Source organism: Engraulis encrasicolus, chromosome 7 (genome assembly GCF_034702125.1).
Source record: "Engraulis encrasicolus isolate BLACKSEA-1 chromosome 7, IST_EnEncr_1.0, whole genome shotgun sequence".
Classification (NCBI taxonomy): Eukaryota; Metazoa; Chordata; class Actinopteri; order Clupeiformes; family Engraulidae; genus Engraulis; species Engraulis encrasicolus.
Genome location: NC_085863.1, coordinates 35424091 through 35446939, shown reverse-complemented (window position 1 = coordinate 35446939; position 22849 = coordinate 35424091). Strand labels below are relative to the sequence as shown.

At 42.0% G+C, this 22849-nt stretch overlaps 1 protein-coding gene across 7 annotated transcripts; it reads right to left on the bottom strand.

Annotated features, from left to right (window-relative positions):
• Positions 1–449: 449 nt before the first annotated feature.
• On the bottom strand, positions 450–18760 carry arfip2b (ADP-ribosylation factor interacting protein 2b). 7 transcript variants are annotated; one of them, XM_063203333.1, is made up of 10 exons: positions 18540–18760; positions 15852–15962; positions 13911–13967; positions 12601–12709; positions 10139–10198; positions 7474–7574; positions 5692–5913; positions 5348–5505; positions 4808–4982; positions 450–3834 (listed from the first exon to the last, which is right to left on the bottom strand). In XM_063203333.1, the coding sequence occupies exons 2-10, from the start codon at positions 15948–15950 to the stop codon at positions 3679–3681; spliced, it is 1137 nt and encodes a 378-aa protein (XP_063059403.1). In that variant the 5' UTR covers positions 15951–15962; positions 18540–18760; the 3' UTR covers positions 450–3678. The 7 variants fall into 7 exon arrangements, with proteins under 7 accessions (XP_063059403.1, XP_063059400.1, XP_063059401.1 ...); XM_063203330.1 differs by lacking the exon at positions 18540–18760 and adding an exon at positions 16143–18524; XM_063203331.1 differs by lacking the exon at positions 18540–18760 and adding an exon at positions 16143–18524 and having other exon boundaries at positions 13935–13967.
• Between the last annotated feature and the right edge of the window lie 4089 nt (positions 18761–22849).

Sequence of the window (22849 nt, the reverse complement as noted above, 5' to 3'; positions counted from 1 at the left end):
TAAAAGAAACAAATCCCATCCCGTCCACTCCTGAAAAGAATGTGTCCCAATCCTGCCCACTCCCACTGAAAATCAACCCCAATCCCGTTTCGTCAAAAAACGAGGCTTTTTTGGTTTGTTTTTTTACAGAAAAAATAAGCGGCATTCCCGTTCACGTTCATTTTTATTCCCGCTCCTGCTAGCTCCCATTCATCTTCATTCCCAATCCTGCCCGCTCCCGTTCATCTTTAAAATTTTGACTCCCATCCCGCGGGAATCCAGCAGGACCCACAGGAATTCCTGAAAAATGTCATCCTCTACTATGCACATCTGTTTTCCACCTGCAGGGCCCTCCTGTGGCCATGTTGTGTAATGGCAACACACAGTTTCCGCATCTTCCCCTTCAACGTACAGAACAGGGTCTCTTTACTCAAAATATATTGAATTAGGAGTAAGACAGTGCTCAGACAAAACGATTGACTGCTTTTATTTACTTTTAAATTTCTTTTTGTGGGTTGGGTCGAACTGAGGTTGGGTCAAACTGAGAAGCAAAGGCGATCATCACAGGAAAATCCAGTCCACATCTCATCTTAAATATCCTTACATATGTAGGGTATATGTACAATCAAACACTACAAAATCAGAGCTGTTGATGACAACTTGATTGTATCCAATAATTTGCCTAGAAATTCATTATTCAGCTGTGGTCTATACAGTAAGACTACAGAAAGTCTCCATCCTCACTATAGTGGTTCAAATGAAACAAACTGATGTACGAAAACAATCATTCAAACTTCACAGGACTCTGGATTGTACAAAGACACGAGGTGCAAGATTTGAGTTTGAGTGAGGAAAAAAAAAAAACATTAACGACAACAACAGAAAACAGATCAAGGTTCAGTTCAATTACAGTTTGAGACCATTAAAATAATGTCTGTGACATTCGATGTGGATATACATTTGCAGCTCTGCATCATCTTCATCTGGGTTCCACATGCCACAACATGTACAAGAAAAAAAGCATTCTGTAAAAATGTTAAACTTGTCATGTTAAATATAGCTTCACCCCAACAATTCAGCATTTAAATTCATTGATTGCAGTGGTGAGTTAAGTTGCCCCCCCGTCTGTCAAAGTAGAAGCGCAACACAAATACAAAAGGTCAGTCTTATCTTTAGTTGACAGAAGACAGTCAGCAAGTTCAAGGAGTGCAACATTGATCAAGCCTGTTCTCATGTGTTTGCAGACATTGGGGGGAGGGGTATTCCAAGAACATGGTTAACAAGCAATAAACATGATTAAGTTAACCTACTAAGAGTGGTAAACCTGCTAATAAGATGGCCTGAAGGTAGGTTTTAGCTAAGAAAAGGAGGACACCAGGCTCTTTTACTGGCTGATTTACGACTACCCTCAGGTTAGCTTGCTACTGAACCACCTCCCTGGAATACCCCACATGTCTAAGAGCAATACGGACAGTCTGAAGGCTCATAATGACACACTTGCATGCAAACACTGAGCAGAGGAGTGGAAAACAAGCTAATAAATAACTGGGGTGCTTAAGACATTTAATTTGTATTGCTTCTTGGCAGCACCGTGATCTTATAGCAGTGCTGCTCTTTTCAAGTGTAATAATGACGTTCAAATACCTCCCTTCTAAAAATCAGATATTTCACTGATTCGGTTGCTCTGATGAGGCTCAAAGTGTTAAAAATGTTTGCACAGTTTCTGTTTCTGTGCCTATTCTTTTGCAGTCAAAGAAAAAAAATGTCAAACGGTATGTGACTTGGCAAGTGCTGCAGCAAGATGCATTGTTGTGTGTGTGCGCGCATGTTGGTTATTCCATAATTCTACACTAACATTCCTTCATAGTTCTTATTCAAAGCTACACATACAAAATACAACCTAGAAGTATTGGGAGAAAACAAAAATGTGGAGAAAAAAAACTGTTTTGCAGTTACCTTAGCACAAATATTTCAAGTTGTTTAATCTGCAGGTATAGGTATATATATAAAAAAGTCAAATTTCAGGATCTGAAACGGGCCTGGGTTTAAACAACACCATGCATTCATAGCCTTTCATGATCCTGGCAAAAAAAGTGAGGTTCTGCGTGTTTCACTTCACAATACAGCTCAATTTCTCCATGCTGAAAATGATTTGGCAAACAATTCTTCCACACACTGGTGATTGGAGTCATCTATTACAGACAAAAAGAAAAACAGGCCGGTCTGACAGGACAGTACATCAGGATCAACGGGAGTTTGTGCAGACACAAATCCTTACAAAGAACAAAATCATGGCAGGCACACTACAGAATAATATCTAGAAGCCTTCCGAGTTTGAAGTCTGAAGTTTCCAAGCACAGCTCAAGCCTTTGCATTCACCTCTTATAGAAGTTCTTGGATGTCTCCATGTCTGGCCTTTTTAGTGCTTTCGAGTTTCCTTTCCACGAAGGAAAATTAACATATACAAACTTCAAGCCTATGCCAGAAACTGCCAATTAGAGAAAGACACTCAAATTGTGTCTCAGTGACTGTAGCAACTATTATGAAGCTGAAGAACAGGAGACACAACTGTCATGATCAATTCTGCAGAAATGACAGATACACCAGAGATATTGTAATAAATAAAAGATTCTCCACTTCAAACACGGAAGGGAGGGAGGCACTAGACTAACGGATGCTGGAAGCCAGAAACCGGCTCAGGAAATAGATTTTCCATGTCTCCTTTCTTACAATAGACAAAACAACTCTTCCTCTGTCTTGTTTGCAATGAAGGGAAACTGCAGTGGTCTTTCAGCGGCCTTAAGATACCGACTTAAAGGCATTAGATACCGACTTGAGATTGAGACAAGCTTGAGACTTCACTTTAGCTGTGGATTTGAGAATATAAAACTCTGAAGGCCGCAATCTCACAACACGTATTAAGGACCACTACAATCATTTCAGCTCCAGTTCTGTCGCATTTTAACAGTAAAAACACAAGTACTGGTAAACATACAGTACGAAACCCAACCTCGTGCAACTACCTTTCTGCTTCAAATATGAAGTATTGCCAGCAGTGCTGTTCAACCACCATTCTTCTTAAATATTTCTCAGATGAAACATACTTCAGTGTTCAGTATCAGTACATCACAATTCCTTCATCATCTTTCTCCATAAATCACATCAATAATAACAAAACACACTTCTGAAAGCAGTAAACGCATCCACTTCATGGTGGATAGATCAGTCCATTATTTTTCTTTAGGATTCAGGCTTTGGTGGTTAGGTGGGAGGACCAATAAGGAAAGAGAATGTTTGTAGTGAGTGAAATTGGGTACGGAAACGGGGAGACAACAGGATAGAGATTGTTCCGAATGGTTTCAGTCATTCTTTATAAAAAGAACATTTGAAGGAGTGTTGTTTTTTTGTTTGCTTTTTTTAATTAGCAACTGGTAAGAAAACAAAAAAGGATGATGGGGGTGGAGGGGGAAGGCAAAAATCAGGAAAGATGGATAGTTCGACAACCCAGGGTGCCTTCAAAAACCTTGCACATGAACACTCTGGGTTGCCTTGGTCCCAAGTCAAAGTTTGGTAAAGAGTGCATGAGTGTGTGTATGGGGTGGTGGTGTTTTTGGGCCATATATGCCCAACTGGTTGGTCAGTTAGTCGGTCGGTCCAGTAGGGGTAGGCGGGTACTGTGGTTGGGTGGGTGTCCCGCCCTCACTGCTCCTCCAGCCAGGAGGGTTTGTCTTCTCCGGGCGGCTTGAGCTTGATGTTGAACTGCTGGAGGGTCTGTTCCAACTGCTGCTGGTTGCCGGCAAAGTAGGCCGAGATGGCGTTGTGGAAGAGAAGCAGCTGTTTGTGCATCACCTTCACCTGCAGAGACACAGTGGAAGATGTTATTAAAGGCAAATCGCACCACTCAAGTTATCTGCGTAGAATTTTTACTACCTTCTCGCCAGGTTCACATGGAACATAATTTTCCTTTATTGCCAACACACACATATACACGAGATGGAAAACTTCTGCAGTGCACAAACTGCAATCAGTGGTTTCAGACACATCATCAAACACTGTGTAGAAGAGAAAGATATGTCAGGCTCGTTCTTTTCCGGTATACATGTGATGTCGGGTGTACGCCCCTTTAGGAGACCTTCGGTTAGGAGACTTTCGGAGTCTTGAGAAAGAGAATAAGTGGAGTTCCCATAGCGCTGTAGATGGCGATAACACCACAAAAAGAGAGGAAGGAGGGGACAATGCCTCCCATAGAGGTAGAAAATAACACTAGAGAGGACACAGCAATTTGCGACAGCACTGGGAAATGGCAGCTGGAGCTTCCCAACTTCCGTAGGTAGTGTAGGTACTTTCAGGCAATGCAAGTCAATGGAGAACACGCCCACCCCTGTCAAGAAATTAACTAAAACTGTGTAAATATAAAGTAACACTTTAATCAAAGACCAGATTTGAAATGTCAGGCTACATATCTACTGAAATCATATGAGTCGATAAAATACATTTAAAAATCAAATAATATATTTTATGAACATAGTTAACAACACACTTCAACTATTGTCCTTGTATAGTGTGTTGATGGACATTTTCACATGATTAAGCCATTTTTGACAGAGGTGAGCCTCGTTCTCCGTTAATTTCCATTTCTCTGATCTATCTACAGATAATGGCCGCTACAGATTGCCGTAAAAAGGGGGGCGGGGTCCTCTCTAGTGTCATTTTCTACCTCTATGATGCCCCCTTAGGAGACTGAATTTAAGCACACTCCTTTGCATTGGATGGGCGGAGTTTGAGCCCTGAGTGGCGAACTAGCGCAGATCACCTCAATTCCACATACCTTGTTCTCCTCCAGGAACTTGAGTTTGATGGTGACGTCGCTGCGGAGTCGCTCGTACTTGTCCTTCTGCACCTGGTACTGCTGCTGTGCAACATCGATCCTCGCCATGGTAACAGCATCACGAGGGCCCAGGTTGAGTTCCTCAAGGTCCGCCCGGTACGCATCATATTCCAACCTATACACACATGTACAAGTCCACACATGAAACACAACTTCTCAAGGTCTGGCCGTCATACTTACTCCATACATCATACTCCAACCTCCATACACACACGCATGAAACACAGCTCCTAGACATCTGCCCGGTAAGGATCATACTCACACACCCAATTCTGATCATCTCACCTTAAAACATTATGAATATTATAGATGCGTGACAACTGAATATTATACATTGGTGATAAAACTCCTCACAGTTGCCAGATGGTTTTCACAACATTGTAATGTGTTTCACTTGTATAGTTCTTTTTCAGTTTGAACCTGCAAGATGGTTGCAAGCCTTGATCTTCTGACCTTGTTCTCTGGTTTTGGTTTGCTTACCTGGCATCCTCATACTTCTTTATGGTCAAAAGAGTGTCTTCCATTGTCTTGTTCACAAGAGTGTTGATGCTGGACACAAAAAAGTTGATTGCGCCCAACAGAGTCTCTCCATTCTTGCACAGTAGCTTCTGTGTCTCAGCATTGTAACCAAATTCATCCTGTCCGTGGACAAAAAAAAAATTGTTCTAGTGTCAAATCCAAATGTATCGGCCATATATTTTTTAAAAACAGTGACAAAGTTCGGATGCTGTCTCGATTCTTATTTCCTCTTCAACAGTAAATTGATGCCTTGATTTAAAAACAGAGAGAAAAAAAAACACATAGGTGAATAAAATAATAGGTACCCGTAGTTCTGGTGACTTCTGGCTGAGGTCTGCGAAGGTGTCCCCCAGGGCGTGCTGCGTCTGCACCATGCTGTAGAAGTGGTTGGTGAGCGCCCGTGCCAGCCGCAGCACGTTCTCGTATTTGCGCTTGGTGTCGCGCAGCACCTCGATCTGCGCCTCCAGCTCCAGGTCCACCGTGCGAGAGCCGCGGCCGAACCGCTCCGAGATCATCTGCTTTGTGCACTGCACAGAGAGATTGGACAGCGGTTGCATTACCATTGGAGGCCCAAAACACACAACAATACAGGGTTCGCACTCAAAGTAAGAGTTAAAATTCCATGAGTTTTCCATGACTTTCTCTGACCATAGAACAGAATTTCCATGACGTCCTGTAAAATGAAAAATTGATTGGCCTTTTTAGGGGATCAGTCAACTCGCTATTTTCAGCATCTCTAAAACACAAAAAACTAAAAAAAGAAAATGGAGGGATTGTTAGTTTTGCTATTACACTATTTGCTCTCAACAAAATTCCATGATTTCCCCTGACTACACATGCAAAATGGTCAAATTCCATGATTTTCGATGACTTGAAAAGCCTTGACTGAAATGCCATGATATTCCAGGAATTCCATGACCAGTGAACGGACAATAAACAGATTAAAAGTAGTGTTGTACCGATACCGATACCAGTATCGGCCGGGGCCCCGATACTGCACTAAAATGGTGGTATCGGTATCGGCCGATACCAACAAATAGGGCACCGATACCATTTACATATGCTCGTATGACTCTTAAACACAGCCTTGAACTTAGTTATTTTATATCATAGGTATTTAAAAGGTATAAAAAGTTCTACTGGAGTAGGCAGCAGCCTGACAAAGCCATAATAGCAATGATGTTACATCCAAGTAGTAGCCTATATAACTTTTCATATATATAAATTTCAAACAGAATAGTATCGGTAATTCGGTATGGTATCGGTATCGGCCGATACTGCACTGTCGGGTATCGGGTATCGGTATCGGGGCTAAAAAATGGTATCGGTGCAACACTAATTAAAAGGGAGCTCCTCTGTGTGCGTTTACTTGGGACTACGGTATGACCCTGCACCCATTTTAACTTGGATGTGCGTGAGAGTTGACTATAAATCAAATACAGTAACAATGGAAAGTACAGCCAGCATGCTCAGACAACATGATTTATTTTAAGCAAAACTGGGTGTGACATATTATGACTAGCAAATGCTACAGAAGTTCTGTAACAATTCTGTGCGACAAACCCATGTAAGACAAATGATGTGAGCCTTACATCACACATTAACTTGGCACACTTGGCACCTTGACAATTACAGGATAATTCCTGCCAATTTCAACACTAAGTTGTATTTCTCATGCTACGCTTTACTTGTCAGTACAGTTCCCAAACGATACAGCATTTTTTTGTTCCGCTCTTTCCGAGATCCTGAAAAAGCTCAATCCTGGCATAGTTTGTTTTTTATCAAGCGTCTTAGATACTCCAAATATCATCCCAAAAGTTATTGATGTGTTGTAAGGTGTCTGTTGATGTTGCTTAATCGTTGGGATGACATTTAGACATCTTGTTAGGACATCTTGCTAACAAACCATGTCCCAAAAGAATGGCCAGAATCTCAAAAAATGCTGTTTTGTCGGCTACTGACAAGTCAAGCGTAGTGTGAGCAATACAACTGCATAATTAAGTTTGTAGGAATTCTCCGACTACGGGTGTTCAGTGTGTGCTCTTGTCATTTCTTTGCCTTTACTGGCTGTGGAGTCGGAAGTGTACCTTATAGGTGTTCATGCCCCACTTCCTCATGAAGTCCAGCTTCTCCACGGCAACGCCTCGGGTGGCCTCCTCTGCAGGGCCCCCTTGGTGCATGTTGGGTCCTAATAGACAGGAGCTGCACATTAGACTAAGTGCAACATGCCATCTCATCACTCTACAAACAGACTATAAACACCCTTAACCAATAAACACCCCCCTTCACTCACACACAATCCACACAAGGTTATATTCAAGGAACAGTCCACTGTGTTTCCGTACTGTACTATGTTCTTCTCCGATCTGAGACAAGTTCATACACACCTTTCTGGTTTTCGTACGTGCCTGCAATCAGTGTTAAGCACTGCTGCTTGCATTTATCTTGCTCAGCATGACGTTGAGTATCAAATACAGCTTAGGTTAGAAGTGACCATCCATGCTGAAATAGTGCTGCGCGCCACACTGATTGCAGGCACACACACACAAAGAAACAAAGAGCTATGCATGAACTCGTCTCAGATCAGAGAAGAACACACAGCAGTTTAGTATGAATACATTTTGGACTGTTCCATTAATCTAAAAGATACCAAGTGCAGAGGAGCCCACATATAGGCAGCATATGTAATGGCAAATGCAGCAGCAGCCTGCGCAGCACGCACACTACGAAATTACAATGCAAATTCTAACCAGAATGCATGTAATGGTGAAGTGCGCATGCACGCTACACAGACTGCCTCTGCACGCACCATCACAAACGTGTTCATTATTAGCCATCATCACCAACTATGAAACAGAGCATGATTGACAGATAGAGGCAGCGCATGAGAATGCAGGTGTGGAGTGGAATGAGGGAGAGGGCTTGTCCTGGGGCTTCCTGTAAGGGGGATGGATACCTGAGATGTCGTCTGATTGGCTGGCTATTCGGCTGACAGCAGAGTGGCTCGGGACAATGTTAGCACCCCTGGCCTTCATGCGTAGGTCTGGAGGGCAGGAGGGGGCAGGCTCAAGGGGTGATGGGCAGGGGGTAACAAGCAAGTGTTTGTAGGGGTTTGAGGGATTTGTTTTAAGTATTGACAGATGGGCATGAGTGGGTTAAGAAATAGTGTCAATACGGTTAGAGGGATATCACAACAATGTGTTTAAGACGTTTTTGTGTCCCAAACGTCCACAGAAAACAGCAGCAGTTGTGATGGAAGACAAACAAAGACAGATAGAGGAAGGCAAACAGGTGCCAGCAGAGGGCAACGGTGAAGGGAGAACAAAGGGAAGAAAAAAGTGGGTAGAGACAGGGAAGAAGACAGAAAGAGTGAAGGGACAAGTTAGACAGGTGTAATGAAGAGAACATGGAAAAACACAGATAACTTACAGATAGACACACAGATGTTACGACTCCAATTACTTCAGAAAATCACACAGTTCTCACATGGACACACACACACACACACACACACACACACACACACACACACACACACACACACACACACACACACACACACACACACACACACACACACACACACACACACACACACACACACACACACACACTACTAGGCAACTTTTGGTTGGTTCTCATGTGAGCCTTCACTGCCTGAACAGCAGACTTAGCAACCCAAGAGTGCTTAACGTTCCTTCGCCTTGTAATATAATAATAATAATGCATTTTACTTAAAAGCGCCTTTCAAAACACTCAAGGACACTGTACAGAGAGAAACAACATATGTCTAGTTAGTTAGAAATAAATAATAACCATCTTATCGATTGACTTGAATATTGTATAACGCCCCTCTAAAATAGTCTTGATTTCCACTCCACATCTACAAACTGGTGAAACCATCCATATTGCCACCAAGAAAAATCGTACCAGTACCACAGTACTAGCAACACCATAGCAACAGGTGGTGACCCAAGAGTCTCAAAGTATGCCAGCGCAGGAAAGACAGAGAAGTGTTCGAGTATTATTTTCTGAAACCAAGCACAAGACCAGGTGCTTTTGCATTTCCTTCCTTTCAACAGAAATATCACATTAGATGTTTGTGTGTCACCTTGTGTGAAAAAGGGGTGGTGGTGGGGGTGAAACGTTGAGCAAATTTGCTTCATATACATACAGAGCTGCTGCTTAGGTCTGCAAACATGTGGGCAAGATAAGAAAGCACTGTGTGTCTACCATCATCCTACACGTCCACGTAGGGTGGGATTGGCTGGGGGTTCAGAGTGGTGGTAGGAGAGGGGCTTTATCTTACCGTATGTACATGTATAATGTGTTCAAAATGTTTGCAGATCCAAGCATCAACCATGAAGGTATTTAAAGCAAAATTCATCCATTCATCCAAGGAGAAAAATTCATCCATTCATCCAAGGAGAAAACGTGCTGAAGACGCTGAGCGCCACCCACTGTTAAACCGCACAAAGAAAGTGACTCAAAAGTTATGCAATGAAGAGACGTCAGCAGGCCACTACCACTACCACCACCACTACCACCACCACCACTACCACTACCACCACCACTACCACCACCACCACCACCAGCACCGGCACCCGTGCAGAGACACCCATCCCCAAAGCCATCATCCCCGGAGCTCTCACAAGGCCCCACGCAACAATGCCAGAGCCGCCAGGGGGGTTGGGAGGTGAGGAAGCGTGCTAAAAAGAGGCGAGCAGGGCGACACAGAAACACAGAGGCCACCTTGTCCTGGGGCTGGAATGCGCCTGGGCGGAAAGTCAGCATTGAAGCGGACGGCCGGGCCTGAGGAGGGGGGCGGGGGAGATATTAGAACGGGCATGCAGGACTTCACAACAGTCAGGTTCTCTCCTGCACATCAATCCGTCTGTGCGATCTTGTTACACACAAGTACAAGTAGGGCTAGCAGATGGAAGACAAGAGGCCATAGTGAATAGCTGTATAACACGTCCTTATCTAATTTTATGTAAAAGAATATGGAAAAATAGGCTAATAGATAAGACAACAAAACAAATATAATTTCAGGGAAATTAAGACTTTAATTACCTAATAAGAAAATCGTATTTAAAACTAAAAAGTATTTTCTAAGTACTTTTCTAAAATCAAAAGACCCTTTAAAGGGACACTGTGTGAGATTTTTAGTTGTTTATTTCCAGAAGTCATGCTGCCCATTCACTAATGTTACCTTTTTCATGAATACTTACCACCAGCATCACATTTTAAGTATTCATTATGACTGGAAAAATTGCACTTTTCATACATGAAAAGGGGGATCTTCTCCATGGTCCGCCATTTTGAACTTCCAAAAATAGCCATTTTTAGCTGCAAAAATGACTGAACTTGGACCATACTAGAAAATATTTGTTTAATACTTTCTAAACTTTCATGTAAAGATCAAATTTGGCAATAGGCAACACAGTTTCAATGAGCAGCATAGTTGCAGTACCTTTTTTGACCATTTCCTGCACAGTGTCCCTTTAAGACCTCGTGGCCACCCCAGGGTTCCCACACCTTTTTCATGAACAAATTCAAGCACTTTTCAAGCACTTTCAAGAACCAAATTTTAAGTTTTCCAGCCCCTTTAAAAGGTTGCGGGAAAGGGGTGTGGGGGTCCTCCACCAGAAAATGTTGTGTTTTTAAGATGCAATTTCCTGCATTCTAATCAATTTTAGGGTGTCAAATGGCAAATCCCATCTGACATCTCACTCCCTCAGATTTTTGATGTACCTGAACAATTTATTTCCATCATTTGGCGTACTGAGTTTAACTTGACACAAATTTCAAGCATTTTCAAGCACTTCAACAAAAATTCAAGCATTTTCACAACCTTGAAAACACATAATTGAAATTCAAGCATTTTCAAGGAATTCAAGCACCAGTGGGAACCCTGCCACCCCGAGTTAACGAAGCAGCATCTTCCTCAACAAAACTTTGTTTGAGAGGCACTGTACCTTTACCACAGCATCACAGTATGTGTTACAGCAGCACTGGCACAAGTGAAGCACTGACAGCAGTGGCTATGGCGAATGCTGCACGCACCAAGACCCATTCAACTGGCCTCATGCAGGAAGACACTGTGTACACACACTATAATCCCACTCCCTCCCCACCCATCTCCAGCATTCCCCTCGGTAGTGAACAGGGGAGGAGGGGGGGGGAAAAGAAAACAAAACGTGGGAAAATGGGGTGGCAGAAAATGGCACTGAAACCACCCAGGCATGAAATTATGCAAATCTCCCCATAAACATCCTCCAAGTCAGCAGACGAGGAAGGGGAGGGAGAGAGAGAGAGAGAGAGAGAGAGAGAGAGAGAGAGAGAGAGAGAGAGAGAGAGAGAATCAGAAAAAGAATAACAAAGAAAGAAACGTGAAAAGCTCAGATAAGAAGATAAGGTGAGAGTGCGGGACAGTCCATGAGAAAAGCAAGTGAGAGGATGCAAAGATGGACTGGTGTAAATGTGCCCAAAAGAGTCTTACTTTTTTTTTTTTAAACATTCCAAGGGTCTTCCCTGACAAAAAAATGCAACCACCACAGACACAACAAAGTGCTTCACCAGACAACATTCTCATCGGGTTAACAAAGACGCTGGTCTGTGTGCCGTGTGTGGAGAAGAGGATTATGGCGCAGATAGAGAACAGCCTGACAGAGTGAATGTGTACCAGCTGAAGGCCTTTTTAAATAGATATCTAGAAAACTTTACTGAGAGAGACGTGTGGGAAAACTCACAAAGAGCGTCAAGTTATTTTTAGGCTACAGTAAGACAGCTTTCCTGCTCCTACGCCACCCAGCTTCATGCCATGTCTGGAAAGGAGCCGAGAAAATTGTAGTGACTCGAGTTTAGCTATACACAATTAGACCGCTTCTTCGAGCTTGGAAACGATTTCACTCCTAAACCAGAACTGAAGGTGCTCATTGGGATGGGAAATACCATGTCACCAACGTAACAGTATGGAGCCTTAGCCGTTTGGGTCATGGTCAAGGCCGTAACATATTATCAAAGATATCCAAGGTTTTGGATATCATGGTCTGGAAGAATGTTTTTTTTTCCACAAACATTCTGATTATACAGTGACTGTATAGAGAAATGTACAGACATTCTGATTATACAGTGATTGTGTGGAGACATGTACAGAGAGGACACGGTAGGCAGATTGTCGAGGAGGCCGTGTTGGAACTAGAGGATCCTACCTTTGATGGAGCTGGTGGGGATGATGCCCTCGGCCGTACCCCCGTAGCCACCAGATACAATGCTCGTCTCATTCAGGTTGGGCCCCGAGACCATCACCTGCTGCAGGTCCTGTACACATGTACACACAGACACGCACACAATAAACTAGTGAGAATGGACAGTATTAGATGCAGAGTCTGTAACTAAGACTGTCTGCCAAAGTGGAAGATACTGTAGGTCTGTAAATAGAGAAGGTGATAAGATCAGAGGCCTTTCCTGCACTCTTCAACTTTCTCGCCACTGCATATTATCTCGCCAAAATGAGAAGGAAATAAAACATCATCGTTGTTCCATGCAAAATCTTTTCAAAGATTCACATCATGGAGGCTCTCATTTCATCTGCACTTATTTGTCTGTGTTGGGATTACCACCTTTTTTGAGGTATGGTGTTGTATGCATCTCTGTGCTATCTGCAACTCTAACAGCAATAGCCACATCCTATTTTTAACAGGTTTGCAGTCCAGTATGTATAAAACATCTAAAACCGTGCTCAGCTTAATGACAATACTACACAACACCAGCTTAGTGCAATTAAAACACAAGTCTTATCTGCAGGCTGCATTTTAGCCCTGGCACAAAATGTTCCAAAACAAATGGCCGTGGCCCTGCACAGGAACCCACTGGATCAGATTAGTCTGGCTGTACTGTACTGTACTGTGATACAGACACAGGGCCGGCCAAACCCGCCTGTGGGCAAAGCGGGGCAAGACGGCAGCTATTTCCTCCACTCTTCCCCCAGAAGTATGTAAACAAAGCGTAGTGCATTTCGAGCGAGACCTAGGGAAACCAGACAAATCACTCTTCTGAAGTTGATCCTATGAACATCTGCCGTCATGTTACCATTGGCCGTAGGCCCTGCTGCACAAGCTCTCTTGCGTAAACATTACAATGAAAGACGCACACAGATACACAAACGTCCACGTAGTATGTAAATGCATGAACATAATCTGCTTTAGAAGGAAAGAAGCAAAAAGTAAAGTCTCAAAATCACAGTGGAGAATGAAACACAGCATGTTAGTCTCAGTCTAGTGCCTGTCAACCAAAACTTGATATAAAAACAGACGTTAGTAGGGAGGTACTACAGAAAAAAGGAGTGAGTCAGTCACTTTTGTTAGGGGTTAGACACCAATACCACCAAGGCCACTGGGTTAGAGATACAGGACAGAGCAGAGGAGTTTCCTAAAGCATACGACAAAGACCACACACCAAGACCAGATACAAACACACACACACAAAGATATGGTACCCCATCCCATCACCCCTTTCTCACCCTTGTCTCTCCGGAACTCCCTACCTTCTCAGCTAAGCTCCACTGAGATTTTGCGGCCTGTATGATTGTGGGAAATGTGAAAACAAGACAAAAAAAGACAAAAAGAAAGAAAAGACAAATCATAAATCACAATGCACACAACAGAATGCAAAAAAATGATGGAACATATGCAATGATGGAGAAAAAAAAAAGCTTGAACAAGAAAAAAATTCAAATGCCAAAATGATATTATCTTGCGCTACATTGCTGCTAAATGTCATTGGTACTGTTTTGAGGTTCTAATTGGTTGCCAAAAGATAAATTATTCACTTGAACGTCAGTCAATTACTTGTAAGCTAGCTAGTCAGGTGCACTAAAATGCACACAATGCTCTCCAAGGCGTACGTCTGAAAACATAGTAAGTGACAGTCACAAACTAGGTACACCTACATAGTAATGGACAGTGGAACAGCTACCTTCATAACCATACCAGAATAAATTAACTCAAGTTGTTATGCTGCCTGACATATCAACAGCTGGTGCCATAGATTACCTCAAAGCAACGTGATTTAATGGGAGAAACAAAAGAGGATTTTGGTGAACCCTCCACCCCATTATATTCAATGATATCTACCTGAGCTTGAGAGGCCTCAGTAAAAGACTTTTAACAGACTACTGGTCTGACTACCCAGCATGCTGATCTAACAAAGAGACATCTGTCTGAACCTCAGCACTCGTGACGTCTATAGGCAAGCGCCATGCTCCCAATCTAATTCATCTACATGGGCCTAGGTCTAAAGTGCATCAGCATGGTGCCCATATGAATAGAAAAATGGTCAGACTGCAGCGACCAAATTATCCATCCTCCTGAGACCAGATTGTTTAACACTGATGCATGAGAAAATGTGGTACCCACATTTTCGAATTCAGGCCGAAAACTGCATGCCCTGCAAATATCTTAAATAGGACTAAGTCAAGTCCTATGGGTTTACGTTAATTGACTGACAGAGTCTACAACTCAGGACGTTGCAAGTCTGCAAGTCATCATTGAAAGGAAAAAAAACCACCCGAAAGACCAGTAGGCGTAGTTGGCAAACCCTCAAGATTTTTATTTCCACGTACCAACATCACCTAAGCTTAAGGCTACGTAACAATGGCATCTTCAGGCCTGGCAAACACCCTTCTGTTTGCCTTGCAACTACATCCCGGATCTGGCCGGGTTGGTCTTTGTGACGCTACCCAGGTGTGCCTCGTCTTGAAGCCAGCTCACCTCTTCAGTTTATTTACAAAGCTAACACACTCAGTCAACCGGTCCCAGCCTTTTATTGCCGCCGTTTCAGCAATCTTTAACCTGTTCTATCTCGGGTCAACAGCGCTACAGCACTTTTTTGGAGCTACAAAGTGTGGAAAATCTGTGGATATTTAACTGACCTACGCTAGCCCCACCTTCCAAGTCCACATGCTAAAACATATTGACACTTCAGCTGAAGGGGACCGTTCTTAATGCAGTCAGCCACTAACACATTGAGCCATGGTGAGGCAAAAAGCCCACGTGATGTGTGCAAGGCAGGCACAGTCTGACATTAAGCCACATATCAGTACCACATTGTGCAACCGAAGCGGCTAACTAACCTTGGGAGCCACAGCACTTAATGTGATAAGGAGTGTGTCTACGCGATAAGTTAACCTACCGGTATATTCCAGGCTGGCTTTCCAGCTAGGTTTCCAAGCTTTCCATGCTATATTCCAGTGTAGGAAAAGCAAAAAGGGCGGCGTCTGTGCCTAGACTTCGAGCCGTGAATTGCTCGGTGCGTCTGCTCACAAAAAGTTAGAAACACTAAAAATAACCGAAAAAATAACAAAACAAAAAAATAGGTGCTCAAGTTTTTAAAACCAGCACAGCCTCCTCCAGGTTGGTAAAGCCAACAGACAGGGAGGCGAGTGGCTCCCTGCAAGACTCACCTGTTCCAGGCCGTCATCCTCCGGGAGAGCTCTGGAGTCCCCATTGCTGTTAATGGGAATCTCCATAGTAGCAGCCCTGCTCATGATGCTATCGGCCATGCTGCAGGTAGGCTGCGGTGGGGAAGAAGACACGGAAATGATGAGTGTCGCCACTCAGACTAGAGCAGAGTGACATTTACTTATCCAGAGGAAATGAAGGTGTCTACTAGTAGCATAGTTAAATACATGATACACAAGACATTACACACATTATTGCACAACATAATAAACATATGGCACACATTTACATACCGGTACATGAACAGCCATTGGCAGATCACACACACAATGAGGATTATGAGGAAGATCCAGGCGTGTCAAAACAGCAATGACTTTGAGCACCAAAATAAAATAAAATCTCTAAAAAGTATACAGAATGCTCTGGTCATCCCTGGGTCTAGTAGTTGAGAAGTAGTCCAGTCTGTCATGATTCTGCTGTCCTCAGCTGTGAGCACCACAGAGGCTGAAGCACAGACATCCTTCTTACAAAATAAGCTCTTATGAGTTTTTTTACTACTGTAGAACACCTGCTGGTGCAGATGGAATCGCCCACGACCCAATAAACAGCTTGCTGAAAAAGCTCAACTAAATCATAACATCATTGCTATGACAAATGTAATGTTACAGAGTAGGCCAACAGACTACATCACCATTTTATACGGTAAGTAGCTCTGCATGAAAGGGTTAATGACCTGGAGTGACAGCTGTTTAGCAAATTCAGAATAACCTCTATTGTGAAGGGGTTATAAGAGTGTTGTTTTTTCCTAGAAAAAACAACAGAGTAGGCGGCTATTTTCTATTAAAAGAGGGCAAAGCTTGGCCTAATTCGCCCCCACTCCCAGCCCCGCCAAATGCTGCTGAACTTTGTCAACAAAGAAAGAGGCAGTAAAATGCTATCTTGTGGGGAATCTAGGCTGCCTGTGGCACACAGCAATTGATAGAAAAGTGGAGTGCATTCTTGACTCTGCTATACACACAGTTGAGAGGATACCATTGCACACCATGGACACCGCCCTCGCTCCTAACAACACCTGTCTATAGGAAGAATTAATGTCTGTAAAAACAAAACAGCACCAGTTTCATTGAGCTATTGCCGCTGACGTATTGACTGAGGCCATGTCGCCAGGAAGAGAAACCAAACGTCACTATTATCCGCCTTCAAATAACATCAAAAACTGAAATGAACACTTCAAGATAACAAACAGTGCCTAACAAAATGAAAACCTTGATACTGACACCAAAGGGTGTTTCAATGATATAGCATATGTGCATACGAACACATAGCCTAGCCTGCACCGTTGAGGTTTGAATGGCCATGATGAGCATTCACCACAAGCCTAGAGCTATTTCACTTTATCAGATGCTGATGACAGACAGCTCATTACATGGAGGTCCCAACAGGTGCAACGCACAAAGAAGTATAATATAACCTCCAAGACATTTCTTCAGATGATTAAAGCTTTGCAACAACATACTTAACACAAATGATCAAATAAGAATGCGTGACAAGGGGCTTACCTACAAAGCCAAATAGTCTCTGGATCTAAGTTGACTGAAAGGCATTGTAGGCTAAAGCTGTGAATACAATGACTCCGTTAAATAGCATCTTTTGACCAGTACAATAGTTTTTTTCCAAGCCGGAATCCATGCTCTTTAACAAGACAAAAGATCACCCTGGCATGCCTTTACTTATTACCCTATCGACTAACAAATACGTGACTGAGTTGGCAGGCCTGCTTTGGAGCAAAATGAAAGCCATATGGCAGAACTTCCACACAGGCGTTGGCAAGACAGAATCTACAGAAAGTTAGACAAAATCCTGAAATGCAAGCAACCGAGACAGTGTTTGTGTTCTTCGTTAGATCATAGACACTGGCTGGGAATAACCAGGGTAATGTTGAAGTTGTTAATAGCCAAACTTGCATCCAGAAGAGCTGCAATTTTTGGTTATTCCAATGACTAGCGTATTAATTAAGTTGGATGCAACGAAACCATTCAACAGGGACGAGAACGTAGATGGAATTTAGTAGTGAACTAGTAAATTTTGAAATAAACTGGAACGTTATCAACGAGCTAGCATGCGATTTTCTTCCAGACCATCGCCGCGCACCTTTCGCCTCCTCCGACAGGTGCATCAGCATCACAGGTGCGAAGTACCAAGCAATCGGACTCTAGCTATCCTGCTGCATTCTGACGTTTACTTTCCACTTTGACACTCGAAAGAAAATAACAACAGACGGAGCACTTATTAGTGTGATGCAGGGCGACTAACTCAACGCCAACAGTAGCAGTAAATCCAAGGGAACATGTCTGCGTTAGCATAATTCAGGGACAATACATACGTGGATTGAGATAGTTGGCGATTCCTGGTTGCAGGGCCAGATTCAGATGCGGCTAACGTCAGGCATCGCTAACTTGCTAACCATTTACTTCAGCCTCAGGATACAATGTTCAAATGTCGGTTCCCCAAACTGTGCGGCCTTCTTAAGCTACCAACAGCAACATACACCGCAGTATTGTACTCTATCGAGTCAGTAGTGTCGTAGTATTCGTCAGCGGCCACTACAAAAACAACATTGAACAATATGGGAGAAATACACACAGTCCATAACGGATGAGGCAGGTGGAAAATTCTAAGGGTTGCCTTACCTGTAACAGAATCTCCTTGCAGACGGGCTGTTAAGTGAAATGTCCCTTACGTTATTGCAATTCATACGCAAGCGTGTAGTGTAAACAGCAATTTAGTAAACATACAGGATATCAAACAAGTAGATGTTAATTATTGCTGCTAATGTAAGCTAACTGATTCAACGCATGTCCAAATGCCATCCGCTACAGCTTTTTTCCTGACACGAATCCAACCCCCAGCATTCCCAAAATGGCCGGAAATGACGACAGCCAGACATGCCTAGACTAGAGTGATAGTGATAGATCAAAAGTATTAGGCCACTGTTAAATTGTAACAGACACTGTCCATCTAAAAAGCTGTAATAATAATAATAATAATGATAATAATAATAATAGTAACAATAATAGTTATAATATATATATATATATATATATATATATATATATATATATATATATATATATATATATATATATATATATATATATATATATATATATAGCCTATATATATAAATGTATGGTGCATGTTTCTTTTTCAAATTGGCCATCAACTCTGCTATTATTTTTAAGAGGCCAAATAATGCCCAAATCTGTTGTTCTGGACTGTTGCATTCCTGGCATTGTGCAAAATGTTATTGCAGGAAAATATTCTAAACATAGTGTTAGAGATAACCTATTCATCGTCTAACCATGCCTTGGGTTTACTTGGATTAGACCTAATTGGCCATTTTCCAGTGAAAAAAAATCTTGGGTGGCATGGGATGGCCTTAAATGCTGAAATCATACGACAGGACAATGGTAGGATATACAGTCGGTAGCAACAGGCAAAGCCAGTCATGTGGTTGTCCTTCCACTTTTCAACAGAGCGTGGCAGCCTACTGCCAAGAAAGAGCCTAGTGCAGCACCATTGAGGTGCCCTGTAAAAAAAAAGAAGAAAAACAAAACCTCCTTCACGGAGGTAAAAAAAATAAAAATAAATAAAATTTAAAAACAACAAAAATATTGGCAGCCAACTGGACTTTTACAATATGACATAGCAACAAAACCTGCTTTTTCATCATGATGATAGTCTATAAGGTCTACAAGTAGGCTACATGAATAGATATGATAAGGGAACTTGAAGTCATGCATATGGCTCATTTCCTGCCTGTTCATGCAGGTTGACATTTGAAGGGTCATTTTTAAAAATATTAATAAAGTGGGCTATACAACTATATCAGGCAGGCCAATAAATAATGATAATAAATATTGACAATACATTAGTATTACAGAGTTGTAGAACATAGAAATAGAAGTACTACAAGTGTAATTACAACACTAGTGGTACATGGTTTCAACTTTGTATACTTTAATTATATCTGTAATAGGGTGGTTGACGTGACGCCTTGTTTTTTTCGTAACATTGGTTAAAAACTTACAAAACTGTTATTTTTCCTTTAAAAAAACAAATGTCAATGAAAGACGATGTGGTATGTTTCATAGATGAGAAGAAACATTTTTGTTAAGATTTATGTAAAGGTTTGTATGTCAAATATCCTGCTGTGTGACTGTAACATTAATGAAACCTGGAATATAATATATATATATAAATTAACTAACAACATTTTGAATAATGTATGAAGCATTTGGCATGATTGCATAAATATTAACTTTATATTAAGATATGTGAATATGAAAAAAACTCAAGACAGTAATATTAACTACAAGTTCAATTTCGTAACACAAATTGCGTCCTGTGGGGTGACATGTATGTCAATGTTTGTGAATGGGCAGCTGCAAGGCCAACTACAAGAGTCTTAAAGACTGGCTAACCAGTCAGTGCCTCAGTTATTGGAGAGTGCTGTGGAAGTTTAAGGTGACTATTAACCTCTTAATATGTCTTCATATTGCAATGTTTCTGTCACGCAATGATTAGGTTCATTTTATGGTGTCCTGTGGTGTGACTGCTCTTATAGGAGGAAAAAAATGTTTTTTTTATAAATGAAAACACATATTAAGATTAAACACTTATCATTATCAAGTTAGCATGAGCTCAGATGTCAGTCATGTATACAAAAGGATTAAAATGGCCATAATGCAGTGAATTTCCTGTGGTGTGACTTCATTTTCCTGCGGTGTGACATGCCTATGCAATGTGTTGATGCAGGACACATTTTCCCAAAAATGGCAAAAATAAGGCGAAATTCCACGGACCACTAAGTGCTTTATTTTTTTCTATTTTTTCCCCAATTTTTTCCATCATTTTTTCAGGAATTGGAAAAACTTTTTTTTTTGCGTTACGCCCTTAAACGTCAACCACCCAATAATCATTTGGCCTACTTCTACTTTATACAACTGATTAAGACATTAAACCAAGTTAAACAAACTAAATTGTCGCTACCAAACAATAAAACATATTGTTCAATGAATAGCAGGGAAATGCTGTATTCTTGATTTACGATGTGATTACCATCCAGCCTTTATCAGAGAACACTCAGCAGCAGCAGCAGCAGTGTTGAGTCAGCACAACACAGGTGACTAAGATATTCCCGTCCTAGTTTACCATTTACTGTAAAAGTGAATCAGAATTAAAACAGACTGACCTGGCCAGAGAGTGACACCAATAGGCCAAAGCTCACAGAAAATCTGAGCAAACATATATAAAACTTGTTCCCAATAAATTGAAAGCAAAACAAATAGTAAAATCACTCACAGGGCAAACTAATATCAATTTTCTTGTTTTTTGCGTCATCCACAGCATGTAAATGAAATCTCCCCCGCCCCTCTTCCTGCATCTCTATGTCTCGATGACACACACACATGCACGTACACACATATGCACATGCACACACGCGCGAACACGCACACACACATGCACACACAAATACAGATGATATTGTACAGTCGTGAACTAAAGTACTGTATATTAAACCACAACCATAAACTATCCGCCGTTAACCCAACCCGATTAAATCTTTATGCCTGCCTAAATTTGTCCACAAGTGTTTTGATCCATCTTCCCCACCCATAAGTTCCCCACCTCTGTCTTCGTAAGAGACTAGTCATCTGAGAAAAGTGCTGTGTTTGCAAAGCCAAGCAATGAACACTTGTTCTACGATGCCAGTCGAGGAAAGTGAAGGAGAAAAACAAGTAAAATCCATCTGATGTCAGGATTATTCATCAACCACAAAAGAACAGTTTACCACGCAATGGAGACCTTCACTAATGCTGTTTTTCCTGTTCTCACGAATGGGCACAATTTAACCAATTGACTCACCCAAATCAATGGGTAAGCTTGCACGCTTTCTCCCAAAACATCTCTTCTCCATTTTCAATAAAGATCACCTGCTGTGAGAATCCCAGTGATGACATCCACAGTATCAGTCAAGCTTTAGGTTGCACAGTTTCCTGCCACCATGTTTGGGAAAGGTGACAATGGCTCTGACTCTGAAATAATTCAATTTTAATCACGTCATCGCATGCAGCTCCAAAGTGGTCCAGGATGTCACAAGTCCTCAGGGTGTCTCTGTCTTGATGTGATTCATCACATCTTAGTTGAATTTTAAAATCTTTTTTTTTGGGGGTGGGGGGGGGGGGGGGGGGGGGGGGGGGGGGGGGGTGGGGGGGGGGGGGGGGGGCTATTTTGCCTTTATTGTGTGACAGGACAGGGAAGATATTGACAGGAAGTGAGTGGGGAGAGAGAGAGACGGGGAAGAGTTGGCAAATGACCTGAGGCCGGAATTGAACCCGGGTGGCCGGTGTAGCAGTTGAGTACCCAGCCAATTGAGCCACAGCAGGGCCCATCTTGGTTGATTTTTAAATGTTTCTTTGAGCAATGAGCAGAGCTCTTACATGCAAGCTATCCCCTGTAAAATATTAGTTGCACACTAGCACTACAAGATAGTTTAATCATCACCAGTAGGCAGCAGTAGGCCTAATGTCCATTTTATAATAATAATAACAACAACAATAATATCAAAGTTTAAAGTTCAAAGTACTTTATTTGCCATTTGTGCATAAACTAGTAGTCCAAGCACATAGGAACTCTTGTGCAGGCCCTCTGAGTCAATAAATAGAATTAAATAGAAAAATAGGAAGACAAAATACATTAAAAAGTGATAAAAATCAAAGAGATCAAAAGAATAATAAAAAAAGGTGGATCAAATGTTCTTTTTTGCCATCAGTCTCACTGTTGCTGGGAAGAAACCTGACTTTTCTGGTAGGAATGCTGTCCACTCTACTGTGTCTCAGTTTGTATGTGCAGTTCTTGTGTTTGAGCAGAGAGTTAGCTGGATGGAGTGGGTCTTTAATGATTCTCTCTGCTCTCCTATGGCTGCGCTGTACATATA